This window comes from Rissa tridactyla, chromosome 1 (genome assembly GCF_028500815.1).
Source record: "Rissa tridactyla isolate bRisTri1 chromosome 1, bRisTri1.patW.cur.20221130, whole genome shotgun sequence".
In the NCBI taxonomy this organism is placed as follows: Eukaryota; Metazoa; Chordata; class Aves; order Charadriiformes; family Laridae; genus Rissa; species Rissa tridactyla.
The window spans coordinates 88,159,140-88,182,835 of record NC_071466.1 but is presented as its reverse complement, the minus strand read 5'-3'; the positions used below and the strand labels follow the sequence as shown (position 1 = coordinate 88,182,835).

At 40.4% G+C, this 23,696-nt stretch overlaps 1 protein-coding gene across 2 annotated transcripts in view; it reads left to right on the top strand.

The window, feature by feature from the left end:
• Nucleotides 1-739: 739 nt before the first annotated feature.
• Nucleotides 740-23,696, top strand: part of RPS6KA3 (ribosomal protein S6 kinase A3) — an 82,451-nt gene continuing 59,494 nt past the window's right edge. For both annotated transcript variants that reach the window (XM_054187677.1, XM_054187607.1), the window contains exons 1-2: nucleotides 740-1,021; nucleotides 14,192-14,248. In XM_054187677.1, coding sequence (XP_054043652.1) covers nucleotides 950-1,021; nucleotides 14,192-14,248 — 129 coding nt within the window. In that variant the 5' untranslated portion in view covers nucleotides 740-949. The remainder of the gene's footprint in view (nucleotides 1,022-14,191; nucleotides 14,249-23,696) is intronic.

Here is a 23,696-nt window from a genome sequence, read left to right as displayed (position 1 = left end):
CAAATTCCTGCATCTTAATTCCTTTCCCTCTTTGCCTAATGATATCCCGCACGACACTCCGTCTTCCACCCCATCCTCACTTGCTGCCCAACTTCTCCACCCGCTCTTCTGTTGATGTGAACAAACTTCTTCATCTCTCCCACTCCCCCCCCCCCGTCTGCCACCACCTCATCTGCCTGAGCAGCGGCAGCCCCGGGCCCTGTTCGACCTTCACAACGTGTTTCTAACAGCCCCCCTCTCGTCCGGGTCTGGGTCTGACCGAACCCGGCCGCCCCTCTCCCCTGGGTCTGGCCTGACCGAACCCCGCAACGGCAGCGCCGAGGGGGAAACCCTCCTCACACAGCCGCTTCAGCCCAGCCGGCCTGCCCGCTGGGCAAAAACCGACCGAGGCCGCACGGTACGGACGGGCCTCACGCCCCGGGAGCCCCCACACCGGCCCAGCCGCCCGCCGGCCAGGGGCGACAGCGTGGCCGCACCCGCCACTGACCCGCTCCTGCCCGGACCTCCCGCAGCGCCGCGCTCCCGCCTCTCCTCCGCGGCGCGGCTCGCTTGGGCCCGGCGGGCCGCCCCCCCCCGCCACCTGCGGGCGGCGAGGGCCGGGGCGGCGTAGGACCCGCCCAGCGGTGGGGCGCGCAGGCGCCGTTGGCCGGGCAGGTAGGGGCCGGGCGCCATGTTGTGAGCGGAAGCCGGGCCCGAGCGGCGGGCCGGGGGGAGGGTGGAAGCGCGGCTCCGCCTGGCAGCGGGGAGGGGGCGGGACGAGCGGGCGGACGGACGGCGGCGGCAGCAGCAGCGGGCAGTAGTCGCCGCAGGAGCCACCGCTGTTGCTGCTAGAGCCAGCCGGGGTGTCCCGCGCCCTCCGGGAGGGCTCGTTGCCTGCCTCGCCGCCCCCGCCTCGCCGCCGGGGTGCGGGAAAGCGGAGCGCGGAGGCTGCGGGAGCCGGGCGGGGAAGATGCCCCTGGCGCAGCTGGCGGACCCTTGGCAGAAGATGGCTGTGGAGAGCACGGCCGAGAGCAGCACCGAGGTACGGGGCGGGGGGCGGTGGTGGTGTTGTGGGGAAAGTTGTGAGGAGGGAACGGCACTCGCGCTGCCGCTGCCGGTCAGGGGACGGACAGAGTTTCCCCTCGCGGGCGCTCGGGGGGGGCAGCGCCGAGGCTGCGGGGCTGGAGGGGCAGCGGCCCGGGTTGGGGGGGGGACGGGGCGCGGAGTCCCCGGGCCGGCCGGTGGGGCGGGCAGCCGGCGCGGGGGGGTGGGGGGGTGAGTGCTGGCGCTGCCGCCCGGCCGGCCCCTGCGCGCCGCTTCCTCTGCGGGGCACTGACTCACGGCCGGGACCGGCCGGGTCTTCCCCGCGCCGGGGCTCGGGGCGTGTTTCACGGGACTGGGCTGGCTCCCTCCCCTTCCGCCCCCCTTTTCCCCGGGTGGGAGTAACCTGCTTCTGCGGCGGCGGCCGACTCGGGCGCTTTTGTTCCAGCGCGGTGTCTGGTTACTGTCACGGCGAGTTTCCCTTCCCGGGGCGGCCCCGCCGCCTCCGCAAGCGCGGCCTGGGGAGGGGAGGGGGCGAACAGGGGCCTGCCCTCACCTTGCCCGGTGCCCTCGCCTTGCCGCTGCTCCCCCTGCGGCGGCAGAGGGACCGTCCCCACCCGGGTGCGCTGCCCCCTTATCTAGGCAGGATGGGGTTGTCTCCGCAGTTTCGCAAGCGTTTGGGAAACCGCAGGGACGTTTCGCATGGGTGAAGCTTTGTGCTTGGCGGCGCTGATGGGAACATCCCCGAGATGCCGCGCAGTCTGGTTTTCCCGCTGTCGGTAGCGGGGAGTTCGCCTTGTGCTCGCCGTCCTGGGAGGCGGGACGGGTATCGGCTTTCCTACGCTGAGATAATGAGAGCGGCTGGAAATTAGATTCACCGAGGCCATAGGTGGCTTCGGTTATTTTCATTTTTTTTCCTAGGGTGGTACTACTCTGTTGGTTTGGATCTGTGTAAACACTACACCTACACAGCCAGTCGTGCTTGCTCCGCGATTGCCTAGTAGCCCACCATGCATGTGCTACTTTGCGAGCAGGCTCCCATCTGAAAAGGAAGAGCTGCCTCTGACAGTGCAGCTTCTACCTGAATCTGCTCCAGCTGATATGCAGCCAGGCTGCTTCAAGTGATGCTGATCTTGAACGGTATGGACTCGGGCCAGCTCACAACAATTAGTGGCAAGGTTAGGACTTAGTCCTGAGTGAGCGGACCAAAGAGAGAGAGAGACCAATGCAAAGTTTCCGCAGTATCAGAAGTATTTGTCCTCTTATGTTTGTTTTGTCTTCCTTCTGCTTGAAGTGACTGCATCTCTGGGAGTAAGAAGAATCTGCAGTTCTGATCTGACAGGCAGACCTGTCTTTTAAATTCTTGCCAGTTACTGTAGTTACTTTTAAATTCTTGCCAGTTATTCACTGACTTCTGAAGTGATCTTAGATGATTTATGTTTTGGGGTTTTTTTAATGATGAGTAACTACAATAGTAGTGTGATGCTTGGGGGCAGGGGAGAAGGTGGTAGGGGAGATGTTTCTGCAAGACCACTTAGACTAAGGTTTAGAGAAAAGATCTTAACTGTTACTTTAGTCTTCCATGCTCACTGCATGTAGTCTACATAACTTCAATAATGGTATATATGCTGGAAAGGTAGCAAAATAGATTATGTTATTTGAAATGTATGTAGGTGTATGATTTTGTTACTTGTTTTAGTGTATTTCGGACGTGACTTATTTTTAAACTGCTGCCATGAACTCCTTGAAACAAGTGTATTTCAGCTCTTCCTAAGAAAAATTATTAAACACATTGACATGAGTCAACAGCAGTTTATCACCAAAAATTTTTCTAGGACCACTAACAAAACATGCAACGGCAATGAATTGACAGGTTTGCTCTCTAAGGCCCTAGTCTAGAATAAACACTCTGTTCTTGAAAAGACCAGACTGCACCTGTAAAAGCTTCTCAGATGACCCTCAAAAGGAAAAAGGTAGACTTAGAAAGGTTGCTTACCTGAAATGAGTCTTTAAGAAAGGTTTTAGTAAAAATTGATAAGTTTCAGTCAAATACATAAACAAATTACCTAAATACGTAACTTGTGTTTTCAGTTTGCATAAGTTGTGTTTATCTGTAGCATAGCAATATCTTAATTACAGACCCTATCCTGCAAAAGTGTCCTTGGGCAAAAATATTTTTTACATCCACCTGGAAACTCATTGTGATTTCAGTCATAGTTTGATAGTAATGATGTCTTTAGCTGTAATACTGAGTGAGGTAAAGAGTTCCCGCTAACCTCTCAGATTTGCTGACACAGTTTGTGTAACACTGTGTTATCTGCATGGAATTACAAATTATTGAGCTTTAAAACTTGGCTCAGACACTTTCCTTGTCTTAACAACTCTGTGAGTTGTATTAATTTTTTTTTTTATTTGTTTCCCAGTGCAGTCCTGTATTGGTTTTCTACTGGTACCACCGAGGAGGTGATTTGCTGTGGTGTGTGAGCAAATCCTAGTAGGAGGAATAGAATGTCTTTAACTAGCATTACTTTGGAAGACAGTATAGTTAACCATCAACAGCTGCTGTAACAGGACAGCAGATCTGTAGAAAGAACATGGTCCTTTTTAAGAAATAATGCAAGCAAATTTCTTCAGATAAAATATGGATTTATAGTTTTCAGAGATCAGTTGCAGGACTTCTGTTTCTGCAGGTACAAATAGGTCAGTGATCTACGTTGCATCTCTGACAGCTTTTTCAATGTGTGAAGTTGTTAGACAAATTATATTAAAAATAGCATATATAGTGTAATGTGTGGTTTTGTTTTATTTTTAAAGTTTTATCTTTTAAATCACAACACCTTTAAAGCCTGTGGAATGATGCTGTCTGTTATTGACTCAGGATCTGCTCAAGATTTATAACAAGTATAGGTTTGTTTTTCATGGTGAGAATGTGCTTGTTATTTCAAGTCATCTGCTTTCAAGCAAATTAAGTATTGATGATTTGATGTTTTTTTTGAATGCCTGAATAACTAGCCTGATGCTTTGATCTGTATATCCAGCTTGGCATATTAGTGTTGACTGGAGGAGAATGAATACAGTTATGGCAGCCAAATTTTGGACACCAGTACACTGAAGGAGCTGGCCATCATAAGGAGATGCCATTTGCTAGACTTTCTGGGAAGCATTTGTGCATTCTATCTTTAGGAGTTTTAATTTAGGTGCTCTAAATTGGCTGTGGAGAAAGTTCAGTTTTTTCCACTGCTCTTCACAGGGGATTTATGATCACTTATTTAGGTATCTGAATAGATAGTATGAATCTTCTTTCGCAGAATTCCTTGTTTTATCTTCTGTATCCAGAATTATTTGAACCTTACATGAGACAAGGGGTGCTAGCATTTAACGGTCATGCCGATGCTTTAAAGAATCTGGTGTAATGTAATTTTTGCTTTGTAATTCCATTCTGATGTCAGCGTGACATTCTCTGTGTCAATGTATACTTCTGGTGTGGAATCTGAAATTCGTCAGATGTCTTGCCATCTGAAGCCGTTAGCTGTGGTTGCAGTTGTCTCTTTACATTCTGTACTAGTCTGTGTAATCAGTGTTGTACTTATGCTCCACAGGAACAAAGGCTATAGTTACAGTCATTTGTTGTATAGCCAACACAGGTAAACAATTCAAAGCTGAAGTGGAATCACCTAAAAGGACTGGTCTGTGTAGATTTTGAAGACTACCCATCATCTCTCTGATATAGGCAGAATTCTCTGCAGCACTCTGCTATCACTTGTAGTACATACCTGTGGTCAATACAGTGCATTCTGAAGTCTGGGTTTTTTTGCAGATTTTTGGAGTGACATTTTGTTACGCTTCAAAGTGGCAATTGGCAATTTAATCCTCATCTAAATAAGTAGTATACCCTGTATTCCACAAACTACTGTGATAGAGACAGATAGCAGGTGTTATATATATGTAAATACTGTCTTGAGAAACACATCACCTGTGTGAAAGATGTTTAAGTATGTGGGGTTTTTTTCTTCACCTTTTCAGATCCTTAATGGTACAATTTTACCTGTACCGTTGTTTAATTAATGCATTCCTACTATGTGATATAGTACTGATGTCCTGCTGTCATCTGGGTGTGGGGCAGGAGGGGGCAGGCACTTTACTCTGCTGAATTCAGTACCTTCCTGCAGTATTGTGTGCACTTCACAGCTCTTGGTTTCCTCATAGAAGGTGTTGAGTTTGACCATTTGAATTGTTCCATTACGGTTTTTTTATGATCTTGGCAGTTCTTAGCTTGTAATTGTTTTGTTTGTTACAGTGTATGTAATGTTTCTCACCAGGGCTGGGACATCTAACACAAAGTAGATGTAGGCAGACTGACAACATGTCTGTTGTCTTTGAATTCATTGTGATCTGTCACACTAACAGTACTGGTTCGTCATTTGAAATGCTCGACTTAGATTCACACTGATTACATAAACTAAGGTGGGCGTTCAATTATTTCTGCACATCAAAAATGTTAGCTTTATAAGTTGATTGATCTTGGGAGTTGTCAGATTTATAAGCTTTAAGGACTCATTCAAGATATCAGTTTTGGGGTTGTGTTTTTTGTGGCCTTTGGGCTTGGTTTTTTTTTTGCCTTTTTCCTTTTTTTTTTTTTTTTTTTTTTTAAATCATAGGGTATTCCAGTAATGGAAATCTTAAGCAGTTTTTCAGACAAGATTAAAACATTGCAATTGCTTTTTCAACCTTGGTGACTTCCAAGAGGGGAATAATTTAATCAGTAAAACTGTAGAAGTTAGAATCTCTTCGTGGAGTTTTACTGTGAGTATTGTGCAATGCACTTGCATGCATGGTACTGTGCTACCTATTCTCTCCTTATTCTCTGAAATAAGATTAGATGCCTCACCCATTGGATATCGGGGCGGGGGGTGGGGGGGAAATGCTGTGTAACAGATGGGAGAATGAGGCTCCATCTAGCATAATTCATGGGGTCTGTTCTAGAGCTAGGAGATGAACTCTGGTTTCCAGGGACCTACTACAATGGCTCAACCACAAAGTTACTGCTAGCTCATTCTTATCAGTAACAGTTACCATATGTTGCCTTTGATGCAAGGAACCCCCTGTGGTACGCTTAAAGCTCCACTTAACTCTTTTTGGAGGAAATGTGCTGCTTTTTTTATTATTATTATTATTTATTTATTTATTGAGCGAAGCAGTTCAGTTGTGTAAAAAGTAGTATGTGTCTTCTAAATACATTATTATTGTCTAGGTCTGTTTTCTGACACAATTTCTAAGGTTAAATTAAACTAATTAACTTTTCATTTAACATTAAATTTAAATCATTAATTTATTGGAACACTTCATGTTCAAGTTTAAGAGAAGATGTGAAGTAATGGTTTGTTGAGATTTTAAATGTCTAGCAAAACATAGCTTTGAAAAGTAAAATCTTCTTTGTCCTGTAGGCTTAAAAGGTGGTGGTTTCAGGATGTAAACAGATCGTGATGAATATTATTTCTAATATTGCTTACATTACATGATCACCAGAATTACTTACTGTTAAACTTGGACTTGCATGTTAGAATATTTTTTTTCACTTAATGGGGAGTCTTTCTCCTCCTGTCTTCCAGCAGTTGGCATTTGTTGTATAGTCACCTTGTAAATCCTGAATTTTAGGAAATAGTGAAGTTGTTCCATAGCTTAGTTTCTCTTTTAGTAGAATTTATTAAAACAGCTAAATGACAAAATGAGCATAAACAAGTAATGTTTTAGTTGACTTCAATATTAAATTTAAACCTTTGTAATTTATCATGGGAAGAGATTCTAAGAAACCGGTGTCTGCGTTGTAAGGAGTTGCAGCACGCAGCCTTGCTGTGCTGGTTGGCTGCCCCCTGACTCATGGGGTAAGGACCTGGCGTGTGCTCCCATGTCTGTATCCCAGGCCCCTTTGGAAGGAGCCCAGGCAGGCGTGGGGCACTTCAATGGGCCTGGGATTTCAGGAGGTGGTGAAGCTGAAGCATACCTGCCTTCTTGTGCAAATACAGTCCTGGTGATAAGATTTGTATACTATCAGGTGCTAGAGTCACCCTTAGGATAACGTGTGTGAGCAGAGGAGGAATTTCTTTTATTTTCATATGTGCAGCAATGGTTGGATATATTGAAGTAAGTGATTTCTACACCTGGATTTCTTCCTCTTTGGGGCAGATGAACAGGGAGTAGGGTGTGGGTTTTGTTCTGTTTTGATGTGTTAAGTGTAATAATTTACCACCCATACAGGTAGGGAACTAGATGAAGATTTCACTTCCCTGTCCTTTTTTTTTTTTTTTTTCCTGAACAAATGAACGTACATGATTTGGAGCTTGTTTTAGCTACATAAAGTGGTTGGCTTGGACAAAGATTTTATAATACTGTATGTCTGGCATCTTGGATAATGCCATGGCACTTGTCTGACTTCAAGCTGAGTTAATTCAGAGAATTAAACTCACTGGGAGCTGCAAACTTTTTTTTTTTTTTTTTTTAGTTTCCTTTTCTGACATGACTTGGCACAGGGCTGGATGCATGCCAATGCCAAGGAAGGCATTGCAGTGGAGGAAAGGGGTCTGCTTTTCTGTATTGTTAAACTATACTCTTGAGTCATATTAGATAAGAAGGCGGTAGTGTAAAGTAGATAGGGTTTACGAAATCACATAGTTAAAGTTGCCCAAGTATCCTGACTTAAGGAAGTTTGGCTTTATATCTAAATGATCTGCATGTTAATGGCTTGTATCTGAGGCTGATTGTCTACAGAGAGGCAAGTCTCAATGTCCTGCTGTTTCTTTTAATACTCAGCAAAGGAAGAAGTCAGTCACCTTAGTCAATAAAGTTTAGAACAAATTATGTGGAATTAATAGAACATGAAGTAAGAATTTTTATATAAAAGAAATAATTGCAGTAATTTTGTTTCATAAAAATAAAGACTCATATCTTTAGGTTTTTGTTTGATTAAAAAAAAACTAAGGAGTTTTTAAAACTTGTGTGTACTGTTTTTAACATAGTATATGCAAAATGTATTGAATATATGCTATGAGAGAACAGCTAAAGAGGTCTAAGATGATAGCTCACTTCTGCTACTTACATATAATAAGTTTTAATCAGGTCAGGATTTAGGTAAGTGCTTTGGATCTGTGTGACTTCACAGCTCAGGAGTTTGGGCACAAGTCATTAATTCATATCCTATTAAAGCCTTATATTTTAGTTAAGCACTGGAATAGATTGTGAAAACTCCATTACTGAAGGTTTAAGAAGGGGTTAGACATCAATGTCTTGTGAGCAATGTTGTAGGAATAGCTGATCATGCCTTGGTGCACTGAGATAGATTGAATGACCTATCAAGGTCCTATCAGTCTATTTTCAACTATTTTTCTGCGGACCCACAAATTTTTTCTCAGGGTAGCTCATTGCTGCTTAGAATAGCAAGTTTGAGTGTGTACAGTTTGAAAGGCTCTTGCTGAACCTAGTTCCACACAGTGCCTTGTGTTGCTAACAGCAAATTTGTTATGAATGTTTCAGTGGTAAACTGTGTTCTGTGCTGCTTTGAAACAAGCCAGAAGCGTTGTTACAGCTTTACTCAATTGAAGCATCACACGGTTCTTAAACTTTATCTGTCAGTTGAGAGTCCCTTGAGTGTAAGTGCTCAGATCTATATATGGCCAGTGTTTTAATGACTAAATAATAGAAAATACTGAAAGGTCTTGTGCATTTTGAAATACTTATTTTTGGTATTCTAAACTTTCTTTCAGAAGGCTTAAAGGGGGAAACCAAGTTTTTTAATAATGCTGTAACTGTGTCTAAAAGTTGTTGGGTAAGTCTGGAAGTTTTGGTAGCCAAAACCTAGGAATTACCTGGGAGAAACTTCAGACTTATCCAGGTAATTTATTTAAATTATAATTCCAAAGCATAGTTAAATCATTGCCTATGTTACTCACTGGCATGTTAAAACTTCTGGATAATGATTTTTAAATGGTGTGATTCAGACGTTTTATCTTGTCTGCTTATTTGTGTACCCAAAACATTGTCTTCCACTGATACACAGTTTGTAATTCTTGATTTGTCCAATTGTTAAGTCTAAGAATATAACACTTTTTTTTAATTATATCTTAATTGGGGGGGCTATAGTTCTGCTAAAAGGCACCAATCACATGAAAAAGTCAATAGTTATATAATATACTGAACTCTGTTAATAGTGTAAAGACTGTTTACTAACTTTTATGCTCAAGCCTAGTATTAATAATTAGGAAATCTTGAGGTTAATGGAGGAAGAATTATGCCAAAAGCTATAACTGGTATCAATTTCATAAGGGGTTTTAAAATAACCGACAAACATAGTCGGGGGGAAAAAAAAGTTAAAATATTTGGCAGAGAGGCTACTTAAACATCCCAAAATAGTCTAGCAATAGTCTAAATACAAAACAGAGATGTTTTGGGGCTGGCAGAAGATATTTAGTGGTGTCTAATATCAAAGAAGCTTTGGGGACAAAATTATGTCCTTCAGAAAAAAATTCTATTAAACTGTAGGAAAGGACTAAAGTTCAGCAAGGTAAGTCTAAATTAGCAGAACTTTGTTTGCAAACAGAATGTGAGAATGGAGAGACTAAATCTAAAAACTTAAGCGTATACAATCTGTAATAGTATTGATGAAACAAGACCAGGTTCGAGCAACCTGGTCTAGTGGGAGGTGTCCCTGCCCATGGCAGCGGGGTTGGAACTAGATGATCTTTAAGGCCCCTTCCAACTCTAACCATTCTATGATACTAATGGCGAAAAATAAGAAAAAAATGAGTACTACAGGAAACATTATGATTTGTCCACTTAATATTTCAATTAATATGGTTTGGATACCTGTAAAAAAAGCTGTGTGATGGGAATGATGAGTACCTGACATTATTATAGAATAAGATATTCTGCACCAAATTGGTAAGTTCAAATTGCTATTATGGATGCTAGATGGTGTATTTTACATATAAGATTACCCATGTGGGTCCAGTGCTAATCAGAAGGATAGATGGGAATAGCATTAGGTTTATTGTGCGGATGCCCAAGGTAGTACAATTTTGCCAGACTTCTCAGATGATTGGATCTCTTTCAGTAAATGTTGGAACAAAAACAAAATAAATAAAGTGACATTAAGACTGTAGATCGATATGTAGTTGTAGTGTGTAGAGTGCAGGATATTCCCTGCTTCACAAAAAGTAGTTAAATGATTGTGGGTGGGATGTGGGCTACATTTCTTGATGTACTTCTTTCTTACAAAGGATTTAGTATGATTATATTTTCTCAATACCAATACCCTGACATACACCATTACCTACTACCTCACGGTCCCTTTCAGTGCAGTTATTTATGAGTGTGCATTACTGGTCAAGAAGTGAAATAATCTGAATTTAAAAAAAAAAAAAAGCCGCCTTTCAACTGTCTTTTTGCCAGGAAAATCAAGTACTTGATTATATCCTTAGAGTTCAGAGGGTTTAAACCTGTAATTTTTGATTGCTAGAAATATTGATGGTTGATTTCCTGTTTTGCAGTTGATTGACTTTTGTGCAAGAGGTTCTGTCAGTTTATATTCATGTATCAGCTGCCTGATGCAGATTCCCTGATGTTTCTCTTCTTTGTGCTTAGTTAGGGAAGCTATAGGATCTCTTTTGTCTTCCTGTCCGTTTGTCTTCAGGAAAACTGCTGAAACCCAACTGTGTTTAAGTACTCGTTTCTACCAATTTAGTGAAATATGGCAATAGGTCTAAAAGCTTTTGGGAGTGAAAGTTATAGCTAACTTAACATCACTGCTTCCACTAGAAAACAATAGGAAATGGAATTTGAGTGAATTGGAAAAGCGTTTTGTAGGTTACCTTTATAAGGAACACGCACCCTCCTTTCTTGGCGTAAATTGATTGCTAGTGTGTGTGTTTAGGTGTAAGCAGAACCTTTCTGTGGACCTTTTCTGTTATTTTTCTTACAGTTCTCTTGTGCTGTCATCTGAAATATGTTCTACTTTTGGAGCCAGAGTACTGGAAATAACCAGATCTTTGATCTATTCTGCTTGCTTAGTGTCCCGCTATAGGAGGAGCGCAGCTGAAGAATAATAAAAGCCTCTGTCTTTTGAATTAGATCAATCTGTACATGCGAAAGATATATTCAGCCTTCTCTTATTCTGTATTAATCAGACTATTATATCTAGTCCCAATCTGTTATGTCATTGAGACATGTCCTTAGTTCTAGTTAAATACTAGAGTGGGTCTACACCCGGCAAAATGGAACCTATTTCATTCGTTCACCTCTTAAGCATGCTGCTGACCTCTGTGCTCCACAGTGGTTTAAATATTGCCACTTCCGATAGGAACCTTTTGGCTTTACATTTTAACTCATAAGGAAGGCAGTACGCTTTGTAGAGTTTCTGAACACACAGCTGCTTTCTGTTTAATAGTATCACATACCAGCAAACCATAAATCATATGTACATATTCTTCTTTACCTTACATGGCTCAGGCTGTTCTGAGAAAAACTGGTTCTACCATCCAGTGATTCCTTTAGCATAATCATTGCTTGGGTAGACCTATTTAAAAAGATCCTGTTAATCCAGTGATCTGGCTCAGACACAACCGCATAGTGCACATGCTGATTTGGTGAGTTTGTTCCTAGTTCCAATAAGTGTGTTTGGAATGCAGTGCTTGAATTCAACTGAAAAGTAACTGAAAGCAATTCGGGATTAAACAGGAAAACCAGATTGTACAAAACAGTTCATTTGTGTTGCAAAAGTTTGCTGTGTTTTTTTTCTCGTAGACTGATAAAATGTTAAGAAGTCATTGAGGTTAAAGATTAGATCCTTTTTGAAACAGAGGTTGATCTCGCCTTTTGTCTTCAAAGAGAGGCTTCTGGTGGTGTGTTCCACCTTCAACTATGTTTCAGTTGCCTTCAAATAGTAAGCGTGAAATCTTAAAGTTTACTGTATAGGAAAATCGTACTTAATCTGCAGTTAAGGTACATTATTATTCAGTGGAATGATTGTTGTAGCAGGAATAATTTCTGAAAATCTGCATGTGGAGTCAGTTTAGAGCACATGGCTTTGATACGCAAATTGCCCTATTTTAGGCCCCAGAGTTTAGCCATCATTAGTTATTAGGACATTATAGACTCCTCCTTTCCAGCTAAAGTCGGTTGTCTTGTTTGTTCTACTGCTTTTGGTCTTATTTTTTCCTATCGATGAGATCCTTTGGAAGCTATCTTGTAGCATGAACAGAATATAGACATGTGTAGCTAAAACACAAATGTTAATTTAATTTAAATATATGGCATAGATTTGAGAAAACGGAAGTTATGTGACTTGTAGCCTTGATGGTAATGATATATGTATACACAATATGCTTCCTTGTAAACAGGCTTTATTAAAACCACTCATTTCTGTTACTTAGCTAAGCTGGTATTTTTATGGTCTTCTATTGATAATTTCAGCTTTTTATGTATCATAAGGATAGTACAATATTCACTGCTTGTACACTGTAAGTAAAACATGGTACAGTGAGGGGAACTCAGGCTTTTTGGAGCATCATCTTATCAAATTACACTTAGTTGTACAACTAGAAGGCATAATACTGACTCCCCTTAACTGAGACTGCTTATAAGGATTATATGCACCTCTGTAGGAACCTATAACATGTGAAGCTGATCTCTTACTAGTCCTCCCTTGTGGAAAGATGACTTCTAGAGTAGACTGGAGTCGTACTAGAAGTCTCTAGTATATATTTCTGAAGCCACTTAAGATGAGAAAATGGCACTGTTACCATGTGCCAGAACTCTGCACCGAAGACATAATCAGAAGCTGAATTTTCTTTCCCTCCCTGTCCCCTTAAAAAAAAGGCCTGTGTCATATTTGGGCAATCCATAATTTTCATACTGGAGCCTTTATCCAGTGGCAAAAAAATGCTCAGGAGAAAACTTGTTAGAGACCCAGTAATCATCTGAAATTTAACATTCAATGTGTTTGCACTACTTGAAAATTAGAGTTCATAAGTTGTTAGGATTCAATCTGTCACTTCATATAAAAAAAAAATGTTAGGAAGGTTCCACACAAGAAGTCTGCTGAAAAACTGAACTGTGGGAAGGAAGGCATAGAATGAAGCTAAAATTTTGGACTCTCTAAGCAGCTTTTATTACCTTTCCAACATCTAGAAAATATATATCCATACATGCATTTAACTTTATTTGAAGTAAATTAAGTTCATAAAAAATAGATTAATTAGGCCTTACATTCTCTAGGGAAACAATGCACAAATTAACTTAAATTTTGCCTCCAGTGGTAATGGAAAATGTAACCATTTTTAATTTATTTCTAAAATCATATTGAATTGCTGTTAAACTTTAGGACCAAACTAAGACTTAATGCCCTGGGTGATAACCTGCACAATAACTTAGGAAATACATATTTTTTTTCTTACAACTTGCTAATATTCGTGCTTGTTGTGTAAGCAAGGTCATTCTAAGTCTTTCTGGGAAAAACGTCTCTTAGAGATTCTCCAATTATAGTATCGCTGACAAGAAAAAGAAAGCATTTGTTGACCAACGAGGTATTTAAGCTTTTAACTTGTATAGCTAAATTTCAAATTCAAAAGCCTATTCCTGTATGGCTTTTTAGAATGGTCCTTAGACAAGTACAGAAAGCTGTAAATGTTGGATAATAAAATGAGCATCGCGTTTGTAGATTTTTATAAGGCTATACTGTAGTTATAAATGTTCTTGAGGTAGTCGTGGTAGAGTAAGAACTGATTGTTGCTACATAAGATATTGGCCTTAGAAAGAACTTGTTTATCTGTTCGTTATCATGGCTTTTTGCTGTTCAGTCTTCATCAGGTTTAACTCTTCTGCAGAAGTTGTAGCAGTGCAGATAATGCCTCGCTGTGTAGCAGTAAGGCTTCTGATGCCAGATGGTTTCATGTATTTCTTACTGTGACTTTATCCAGTCTGATAATACATAAGGACCAAAGCAAGAGTGGCATTGCATGCCAGCGATATGCAATATTCTGTGTTTACTTTCAGTGATTATTTTTTAATAGAATATGGAGAATAGAGCTGTAAAATAGCATTCCATAAAAGCACGTCTGCAGTATATTTATTTCTGTACTTGGATTAATCATTTCTAGTAACTTGCTGTGTATATTTTTTACAGAACGGACAGCAAATTGTGGATGAACCTATGGGAGAAGATGATATCAACCCACAAACTGTGAGTAAAAGATGGTTGTAATAAAGATAGTACAATATTGTAGTACGCTGATATCGCTTAATTTACAGGCAGTTTGCCACTAGTGTTTTGTTGTTTAGGTTTATTTTACATGAAGTGCAATCTAAGATCCTGATGTTTTTGAGAGGTTCTTGCTCACTGACTCTCTTATCTGGTTTGGTGTCCTGCTGTTTCTTCTGATGAACTTCTATGCTTTCCCTAGTATTTTTGTATACTATAGGCTCTCCCTAGTATTTTTAATAAGAGGTATGCTTTCCTGTGGAAAGCACAAAGCTGAACATGGTAGAAATTATAAATGGGTCGGGGAGAAGGTTCGATAGTAAGATGTGTCAAGTTAGAGCATTCCTGAATAGGAAGGAAGGTTGAGCTCCTTTTTTTCTTATCTTAGCAAACCTTAAAAACATGTGGTTCTTTTTTACTGTCTACTTTTTCTAATGCCAGCAAGCAAGGCACTTCCATTGGCTTCTTTTAGTCTCATTGTTGCGTAGGTGAAAATATTTTACATCTATGTGTTCCAGAGTATGCTTTATTAATAGTTAAGGTTTCAGTTGTGGTCATATCACAGCAAAGGATTCTCTCATGGTTAAATTCCACACAGATGCCGTTGCAGACACATGTGCACTTACTGTGTGAAATACGATTCTTTCAGAGTGGCAGTGTACACCGTAGCTTTTTCCCTTCTAGTTTGATATGCAAGGTGTAACAGCAGCTATAACCTCCGTTTTTCCATACTATTTGTAAGATTTCTTGGCAGTATCTATCTGTGCCCTTTAGTTGTTAGCATTAGTCATTGCATATTTTCCTTATTGACCTGTGTAAAACTACATTATTTGCATAATAAGTCTTCATTAGCCTGGAAGATTCTTTCTATTTCCTTTCTCCATAGAATAAGAAACCAAGATACAGAGTTCCTGGCCTTCTGGTTGAAAAGTTACAAGTGTCCCATTGGAGTGCATTCAAAAATAGCAAAGCTAGTCCCTTGAGGCCCAGGGGTTTCCTAAGTCTTTTCTCTGTTGATGTGGATTCCAGCTTTCCTCTTGTGTTGCTAATTTGGCTAAATTGGAGTGGAAAAGAACTTCTGTTCATTGGTTCAGAGCTGACAAAGCTAAGGGCTCCAGAAATGCTTGCATGGAGATACTCAAAGATGATAGCTGTAGGTATCAGTTTCGATGGTGACTTAAGACCCCTTCCCTGCCTCAGATAAGATGCTAAATACTGAAAGATGCTTAGTGAAATTTTCATAGTGATAGGATAGGCAAAGGCTGAACTATTAATGTAGATCTTGAGTGTTTGCTGTAAATCAGATCTGGACAGCAAGCATTAGAGAGGTCTGAACTAATGCATTGTGAAGCACACGTAGGTGTAGAGTGGTCACTCTGAGCTTGAACTAGCAAGTGAACACAAAAAAACAGGTATCTAGCCCCCTTTTTTTTTTTTTTTCCTTCTGTAAATTCTAAAAGCCCATCCCTCATATTCCTTTCTGCTTTCAGTAGTCTTTCAGGGGAAGATCAAGGGTGAAACTGTAGTTTCCATTGCTCTTGTAACTGAGAGGCATTAATCAAATGAATTCTTAACCCAGGCTTCTTGAAAGTAGAGGTTACTGCTAAACGGAAGATCACAGTCGGGAAGATTCATTGATAATTTAAGTTCCTTATCTTCACGTCAGACTTGCAGTTTACAAAATTTCATAATGTGAAGATACCAGTGAGTTCTGGTTTCTTATGCAATTCCTGTGACTTTTTCCTCAGACATGAAGGCAACTTAAGTGTTTACCTGTAGTTTTGCGTTAGAGAGTACTAGCTGACTGTTAAGCGTGGTAATATATCGCCTTACCAATGAAACACAATTTTTGGAACTCCACATTTGGTTGCATATGCTGGTATTGCATATTGTGCAGACTTCAGTTTGTGATGAGATGCTCAAAGCTGTTTCCATCTATGCAGCATGGATGTAATTGCAACGCCAAAGGAGCTTCTCTCCCTTCTGCAGCTGTGGACAGAGTCAGTTTAGGTAATGAGTGGAATTGCCTTTTCCATGCTCATCTTCAAACGTACCAATAATAGATGTAGCTCTTAAACTGATATGAAAATTAGGAGATTAACAGCCTGCACTACATATCTGCTTTTGATTCCTCCTCATACCATGCAAGGCTCTGCTGTCTTTAACACACAGTGAAGAAACAAGGAAAGCGCTTACAGATTACTCTAAAGTGGTGCAGTGTTAGAGTAAGAAAGGAACAATAGTTGTGTGGTTAGAAGGCAACACCAGAAGGACATAATTTGTTCTAATAATCTGCATAACATAACTACAGTGCTTAGTTGAACTCTTTGTTTGAACTAAAATATTTGGGTTTGGGAGTGTTTGGTTTTGGTTTGTTAATTTATTCTGACCAGTGCCATCGCTTGATGATATTTTCCTTGTTTTGAGTCTGTAATTTCACCTTTTTCCTATGAGCTCTTTTGTTTTGTGTTTATCTGCTAAAATTATATTCTTTATCTACGGTATTGGGTTTACATTACAACGTTTTGGTAGGAGGGGAGATAGCCTCTGTGAGAAGAGATCAGGGGCTGCCCCACCATGTAGGACAGAGACAGTTCTCGCTGGCTCCAAAATTGACCAACTGCTGGCCAAATCAGAACCCATCAATGAGCTGGGGTAGGGAGAGAGTGGCTGGGTGGGCGTCTGGCAGCCAGCCAAGGTTAACTCCCCAAAACTATTGAATTTCTCTCTCAATATTTGGTAACTGCAGGATTACTTAGAAGTGGTTTCCTGTACTTTCTTCAAACATTTCCAAACTGCTGCTTTTTTGGGGAGCAATCTATTTTAACACAATATGATAGAATCATTAGGTTGGAAAAGACCTTTAAGGTCAAATACAACTGTAAACATAGCACTGCCAATTCCGCCACTAAACCATGTCCCTCAGCACCACATCTATCTGTCTTTTAAATACCTTCGGGGATAGTGACTCAACCACTTCTCTAGGCAGCTGGTTCCAGTGCTTGACAACCCTTTTGGTGAGGAAATTTTTGTTAATATCTAATCTAAACCTCCCCTGGCACAACTTGAAGCCATTTCCTCTCGTCCTATCACTTGTTACTCGGGAAGAGACCAATCCCCACCTTGCTACAACCTCCTTTCAGATAGTTGTAGAGAACAAATAAAGTGTCCCATCAGCCTCCTTTTCTCCAGGCTAAACAACCCCAGTTCCCTCAGCTGCTCCTCCTTGTGCTCTAGCCTCTTCACCAGCTTTGTTGCCCTTTGGAGATGCTCCATCACCTGAACGTCTTTCTTGTAGCGAGGGGCCCAAAACTGAACACAGTATTTGAGGTGGGGCCTCACCAGTGCCAAGAACGGGGGGACAATCGCTTCCCTAGTCCTGCTCACCACACTACTCCTGTTACAAGCCAGTATGCTATTGACCTTCTTGGCCACCTGGGCACACTGGTGGCTCATGTTCAGATGGCTATTGACCAACACCCCCGGGTCCTTTTCTGCCAGGCAGCTTTTCAGATGCTCTTCCCCAAGCCTGTAGCGATGCATGGGGTTGTTGTGACCCAAGTGCAGGACCCGACTCTTGGCCTTGTTGAACCTCATGTCATTGGCCTTGGCCCATCAAGCCAGCTTGTCCAGATCCCTCTGTAGAGCCTGCCTACCCTCAAGCAGATCAACACTCCCAGCCAGCTTGGTGTCATCTGCAAACTTACTGAGGGTGAACACAATCCCCTCATCCAGATCATTGATAAAGCTGTTAAAGAGAACCAGCCCCAATGTTGAGTTCTGGGGAACACCACTTGTGACCGGACACCAACTGGATTTAACTCCCTTCACCACAACTCTTTGGGCCCAGCCATTCAGCTCGTATTTTTCTCAACGAAGAGTACGCCCATCCAAGCCATGAGCAGCCAGTTTCTCCAGAAGAATGCTGTGGGAAATGGTGTCAAAGGCTTTACTAATGTCCAGGTAAACAACATGCACAGCCTTTCCCTCATCCACTAAGCATGTCATCTTGTCATAGAAGGAGATCAGGTTTGTCAAGCATGACCTGCCTTTAATAAACCCATGCTGACTGAGCCTGATAATGACCATCAAAAAACATTTCTCTAATATTCTTTCTGTCGTGCTTGAGCTACTTGGTTAAGATTGGTTTAGCTTTTTGATGCCTCAGATCAGTATTTTAGGAATTTATTTTGCATTTATTTCTAGGTTCTGGTGAGTAAAACGTTGCCAATAGTGATGTAAAATAATCTAGGGGTTTTTACACAAAAAATTGCTACGTCTGCTCAGTCAGTTATAGCTGGAAGTTAGCCTTTGCTGTCTGTCAGCTAATAAAATACGACTTCAGCTGGGATGTGATCTTCTTTCAGTGGTTCATGTCTCTTTTGGTGCAAGATAAACACTAATTTTAGATTACTGCTGAAACTCATTTAAATTCTGTTTAACTTTGCATTGAAATGGACTTGGAGCACTTACATGGTCACTGACAATTTATGAAATTTCTCAGCTGTAACTGAGGACAGTAGAGTGAACAGGCCTAGCATGTACCAGTAGATCAGGTAAGAAGACAAAATATCTTGGTAGGTGTGTAGGGTATGCAAGTTGAAGATAGAGAGTGAGTTGCAATAGTTCTGTGTAGAAATATGAAGGTGAAAACTTGAAATACTGCATCCTTTTGCTGTGTTAAGTGTTTGGATAGTATGCTGATAATGTAAATCAGATAAGAAATTTAAAATAAACATTAAAGCCTAACACAGTTTTATCTACGTAGGAAGTCTCTCTAGTATTCTGTGTATCAAAAGATAAATTTCATTTTGTTACATCCCTGTTCTTTTGGTCAAAAGTAAACTTAATTTGCAGGAGAGTCTGAGTTGCATAGCTTTGATTCAAACTTGGTAGTTTGTTTTAGGAAAAGCACGAGATTTTTAGCTGTTTCTGAGGAGTGCAAGATGCGATATGGTTCAAAGTCTTGCTCCTCTTAAAAGAGGAATGATTCAGTATTCCAGCTCTATTACAATGAATATACTGGTTATATCTGGCTTTATAGCTTGCTGTCAACATTTTTTTATCTGATGTATCTCATAAAAGATCCAAGTCCACCAGGAAATAAATGTAAGAGCAAGTAGTTAACTGGCTGAAGCTTGACTTAATGTGTAAATTTAAGTGAACGTTACTGAAAGAGGGGAAGCTATTTAAAGCCTTTTATTTGCTACCTTTCTCACTCTTGTACTGTCTACCATTGCTTTTTGTATCTCTGTGTCCGTAGAGACTGAGTAAATTAACTGAGCAAATTAATTGTTTTGAGCTCTTACAATCATGATGCATGCTTTTCTACGAGCTAAAGCTAACCAGAAACTACAGCTGGTCCAGCAAGTAGCTCCCCATTTTGTATGTGTGTGAAGAGCATATCGCATGTGCTGTTGTCTTTGTTCTATTCTGTTATCTGGATTCAATTTATCTGTTAAAACACTTACTATGACTGATGTATTACTGTTGGATTCTACTAGCTTAAGCATAATTACTAACCATACACAAATATTAGGTTCCAAGCATTTTCAGTAATACTTTGTAAGTTGCAGAAAAACTCAAGTAAATTTCTTTTCAGTCCTTGCAGGTTACCAAATATTACTTTTTTTTCAGTACAGGCAATTCAGACTCAAACAACTGGGGTGAAAAAGTAAACCCTCTCCCCAGGGGAGGTCGTTGGGTAATATTATTACACTTGCATCCACTGTATAATGACGTGAAGGAAACAATCTGGGTTACAAATACTAAACTTGGACTTTAAGGTGGTCCATAATTCCTTCTAATGTATTTTACTAACTATATTTAAATATATGTACATGTGTATTTAGTTCTATTTTACAATCAAATAAGTTGATTCTTGAACAAATAAGTTTCCCAAGCAAACCATTTATGTCTGTAAGATTTGAATCTAGTTATTCCCTTCTCCATGCTCAGATTTTCCTTTGTAAAAGGGAGAATACCTTTTTTTTTTCTTTTAATGTAATGAAATTGGAAGTTCATTATCTTCCAACACACCGTGCTGTGCTACAACTCGGATGAATTTTGGTAGAATCTTACAGTGAAGTGCATGCATCTTGCCTGTGTAAGAATGGACTTAGAGGTCCGTGTGTAAGAAGTTACAGCATCCTTGTAGACAGTGCAAAGCCTTTGGTCTGAGGTGTTAACTGTTAGATATCAAACCCATATAAAGAAGGCAAACCCTGGAATATTTGTTTCCCCTGAGATGTCATCAGGTGTTGAAGAAAGGTTACAGCAAAACTCTTCCATTACTATCTTCTAATGGATTTTCTGAGTGGCTTATTTTGCACTTAGTATCTTAGGTGCAGCATACTTTCTGGATCTTGGTCAGAAAACTGAATAATTTGAGAGTGTAAGCAACATTAGAAGTCAAGCTGCTTGCTTTTTACATGAAGAGAAAACAGATGGTAGCCCTGAAAAGCCTGTAAACTAGCAGATGGAAATTGCCACACCCCCTGATTAATAGAATATTGCAGCTTTGGCTATACAAACGTATTTATTATGAAGAGAAGTATATTATTCGGCTTCTGAAAACTCCAAAAAGTAGCTCTCTGTTCCTCGACTGTTGACCTTCATCAAATGAGGGCTTTTCATGTGTACTCCGTCTTTGTTTTTTCCAGATAATTGAAGGCAATCCGTACTACGGAGCCTTGCTTGTCTAGCAGCATAGAGACTTAATTTGCATTATTACACTTCTCAGACTGAGGGTATAGGAAGATTGTCAGTCTACCTAAAGGACTCCATTTAGATGAAATGGTTCAACTTTTTCTGGTTATGTGTAAAAGCGAGCATTCCACTGTGGCATGTACATTTTATTCAGTAAAACTTAAAAATTCCCACATGTTCTGTACTGCTTTGAGAGGTCCTTCCAACATCTTTCAGTTCTCCTCCTCGCTGTGGAGGCTGTGAGCCCCATTCTCTTGAATGTCTGGAAAGCAAGGCTGATCACAGTTTCTTCATTTTTATAAATTCAGAGCATCCAATTTAAAAGAAAAGGAGGGGAAGATGAGAGATGAACTCACTTTATATTTCTGTACTGGAGGACAAAATGTATCGTGCAAGTGGAGTTCTGCAATTGACAGAACTGTCACTGACGAGCGTAACAAATTCCTTTTGTTTTGGAGACAGTTGTGTTTCCTGATAAACATGTATAATACAAATCCTTCTCAAAGACTTCAAGGTAAGGGGAGCAATTTGCTGGAGCAATTTGTCCTTGTTATCAGAGACTTCCCTGTTGGGGACTGCTGCCCTCTAACCTGTCTCCTTCTCATAAGAAGGAATATTTTAAAGGGCAAGCTCTCTTCTCAGAGATTCTCAAAATGAATTATGTAGCATATATCTTAATATTTCTGGTTGGCTGATGGTGCTCTTGGGGAACCATGCAGCCTTTATTCTCCCAGAACAGAAGAAATTTCTTCCACCTGCTGCAGAACCATGCCAGTTATAGGAGAACTATTGTTGTGAAGTAACCAGCTGACCCCTGAGTGCTCTGCTTTGTACTCCACTGGGAGGTCACATAAAAGGTTTGAGAGAACAGTAGTCAGTAATTGTACCAATGCTGCAGTTGAAATGCCTTATTCCTGTCACCCTTAGCAGATACAGCTTATCTGCAGCAGAATAACACTCATACCCTAACAAGAAAAATAGAAGAACATGGTTATTTACCCACAGTAAATAACCTTTCAGCTTTAAAGAACATTATTGTTAGTGTAGGTCTTACCACTTACTCTCCATTTCTGCTTTTAGCTACCATAGAGTTCAGTTTAGTGATTCCTGATCACACTGCTTTTAGTGCATTCATACGCGTTCTTGACAAGGTAAGGCAGAGACCGTGGATGGTCTCCCATTTGTTTATTTAAGAATTTGTAAGTCTTCAAAGCGTAAACAACTGTATTGCAGTTAAATTGTAATTCTCAAGATATCTCAGTTTTGAGGAGGAAGTAGCTGGATGTTTAAAACAATTGAAGAGAGGAAAGCTTCAAGTAATTTTTGTACCATTTATGAAATACTTGAAATCCTTGTGTTGCAGTAACCTCCTCCTGTTCAAGAACCTTTGCTTATCCCGAAACAAATACTGAATCATTTTTTGTGCCGTGTTACTGCTGTTGTAGTAGAGGCTGTTTCTTCCAAAAAGGCTGTAATACACTAGACCGTGAAGAGTACATTGTAACTGAGGACTCAAGGTGTAGTAGTAGTTCCTGAATGCCTGTATCATCTATAATAATAATAATTGTACATATTCAGTACATAGAATTTGAAAGATTCATCCCTGTGGGTGTGGCATAAATAAAGACCTAGAGGAGTACAAGAGAACACATAAAAGGCACGTTTTGGCTTGTGGGGTCCTGATAAAGCCAGGAATGAGGGGTCTTAATTTCATCTTTGCATTTGGGCAAGAGGGTCTTTGCTCACACTGGGGAGACATATAATCCAGGTTTTAAAGGCAAAGTTAGAAACTGATACTCTAGGCAGCCAGGATGTGGTATAGAGATAGAAGCAACATGTTCTGTCACTTAAAAAAATAGCTGGCTTTGTCTTCTGAAGAGGAATTAAAACCTAAAAAAATTGCAGTAATCTAGTTATTTTTTAGAACCCAGTCAAGGGAGATAGTTTGGAGGATTTGTTTGTTTTAAAGTCCTGTGCAGGAAGAAGTACAGTATTTTGCTGTATGTTTCCTTTGGTACAGAGTCACTAAATGGAATCACCTGGATCTGTTTATAGCTGAGTACTTGTATATGCCTTTGACTAAATGTTGGTACTTGCCTTTATTTATTGCTTGCAGTCTTGCTCCATATTCTAATGGAGCATGCACTGTGTAATGCAGTGTTTTTAATAACTATCAGAAAAGCTAGGTGTACTGTCAATATTCAGAATAATAACTTCTGTACTGACTCTAGAGAGAGATCAAATTAAAAACTTCATCTCTAGCTGTTCAAAGTAATTAGATTGAATTCTAATTATTAGAAACATTTGAAGATTTTTTTTTTTAAATAGTGAAAGAAAGTTTAGGTATTTTTATTACTTTAAGAAATTTTTCACTCTCTACAGAGCAATATAATATTGGTGCATAAGTCAGATGTTCGAGCTGGGTGATCCAATTCAAATAATTTTTGCAGTCTGTCTTGGCCTAACCTCTATAACATCTGTGTAGCATTTTCTACGTGCAGGATTTCAAAGGGCTATGCACAAGGTCCGTTTGGTCCTCTAGCAACTCTAGTAAATAAAAATTGTCATTAAGCATAAGCACGCATAATTTTCTGCATTGAAATCTAAAAAGTAGCGATATACGATATCTTAAAATATTTTGTAAAATAAATTAAAATTCATAAAAATACAATTATCACATGTAGAACTTAAAATAGTTGCTATTCTGCTTAGCTAGTGAAAT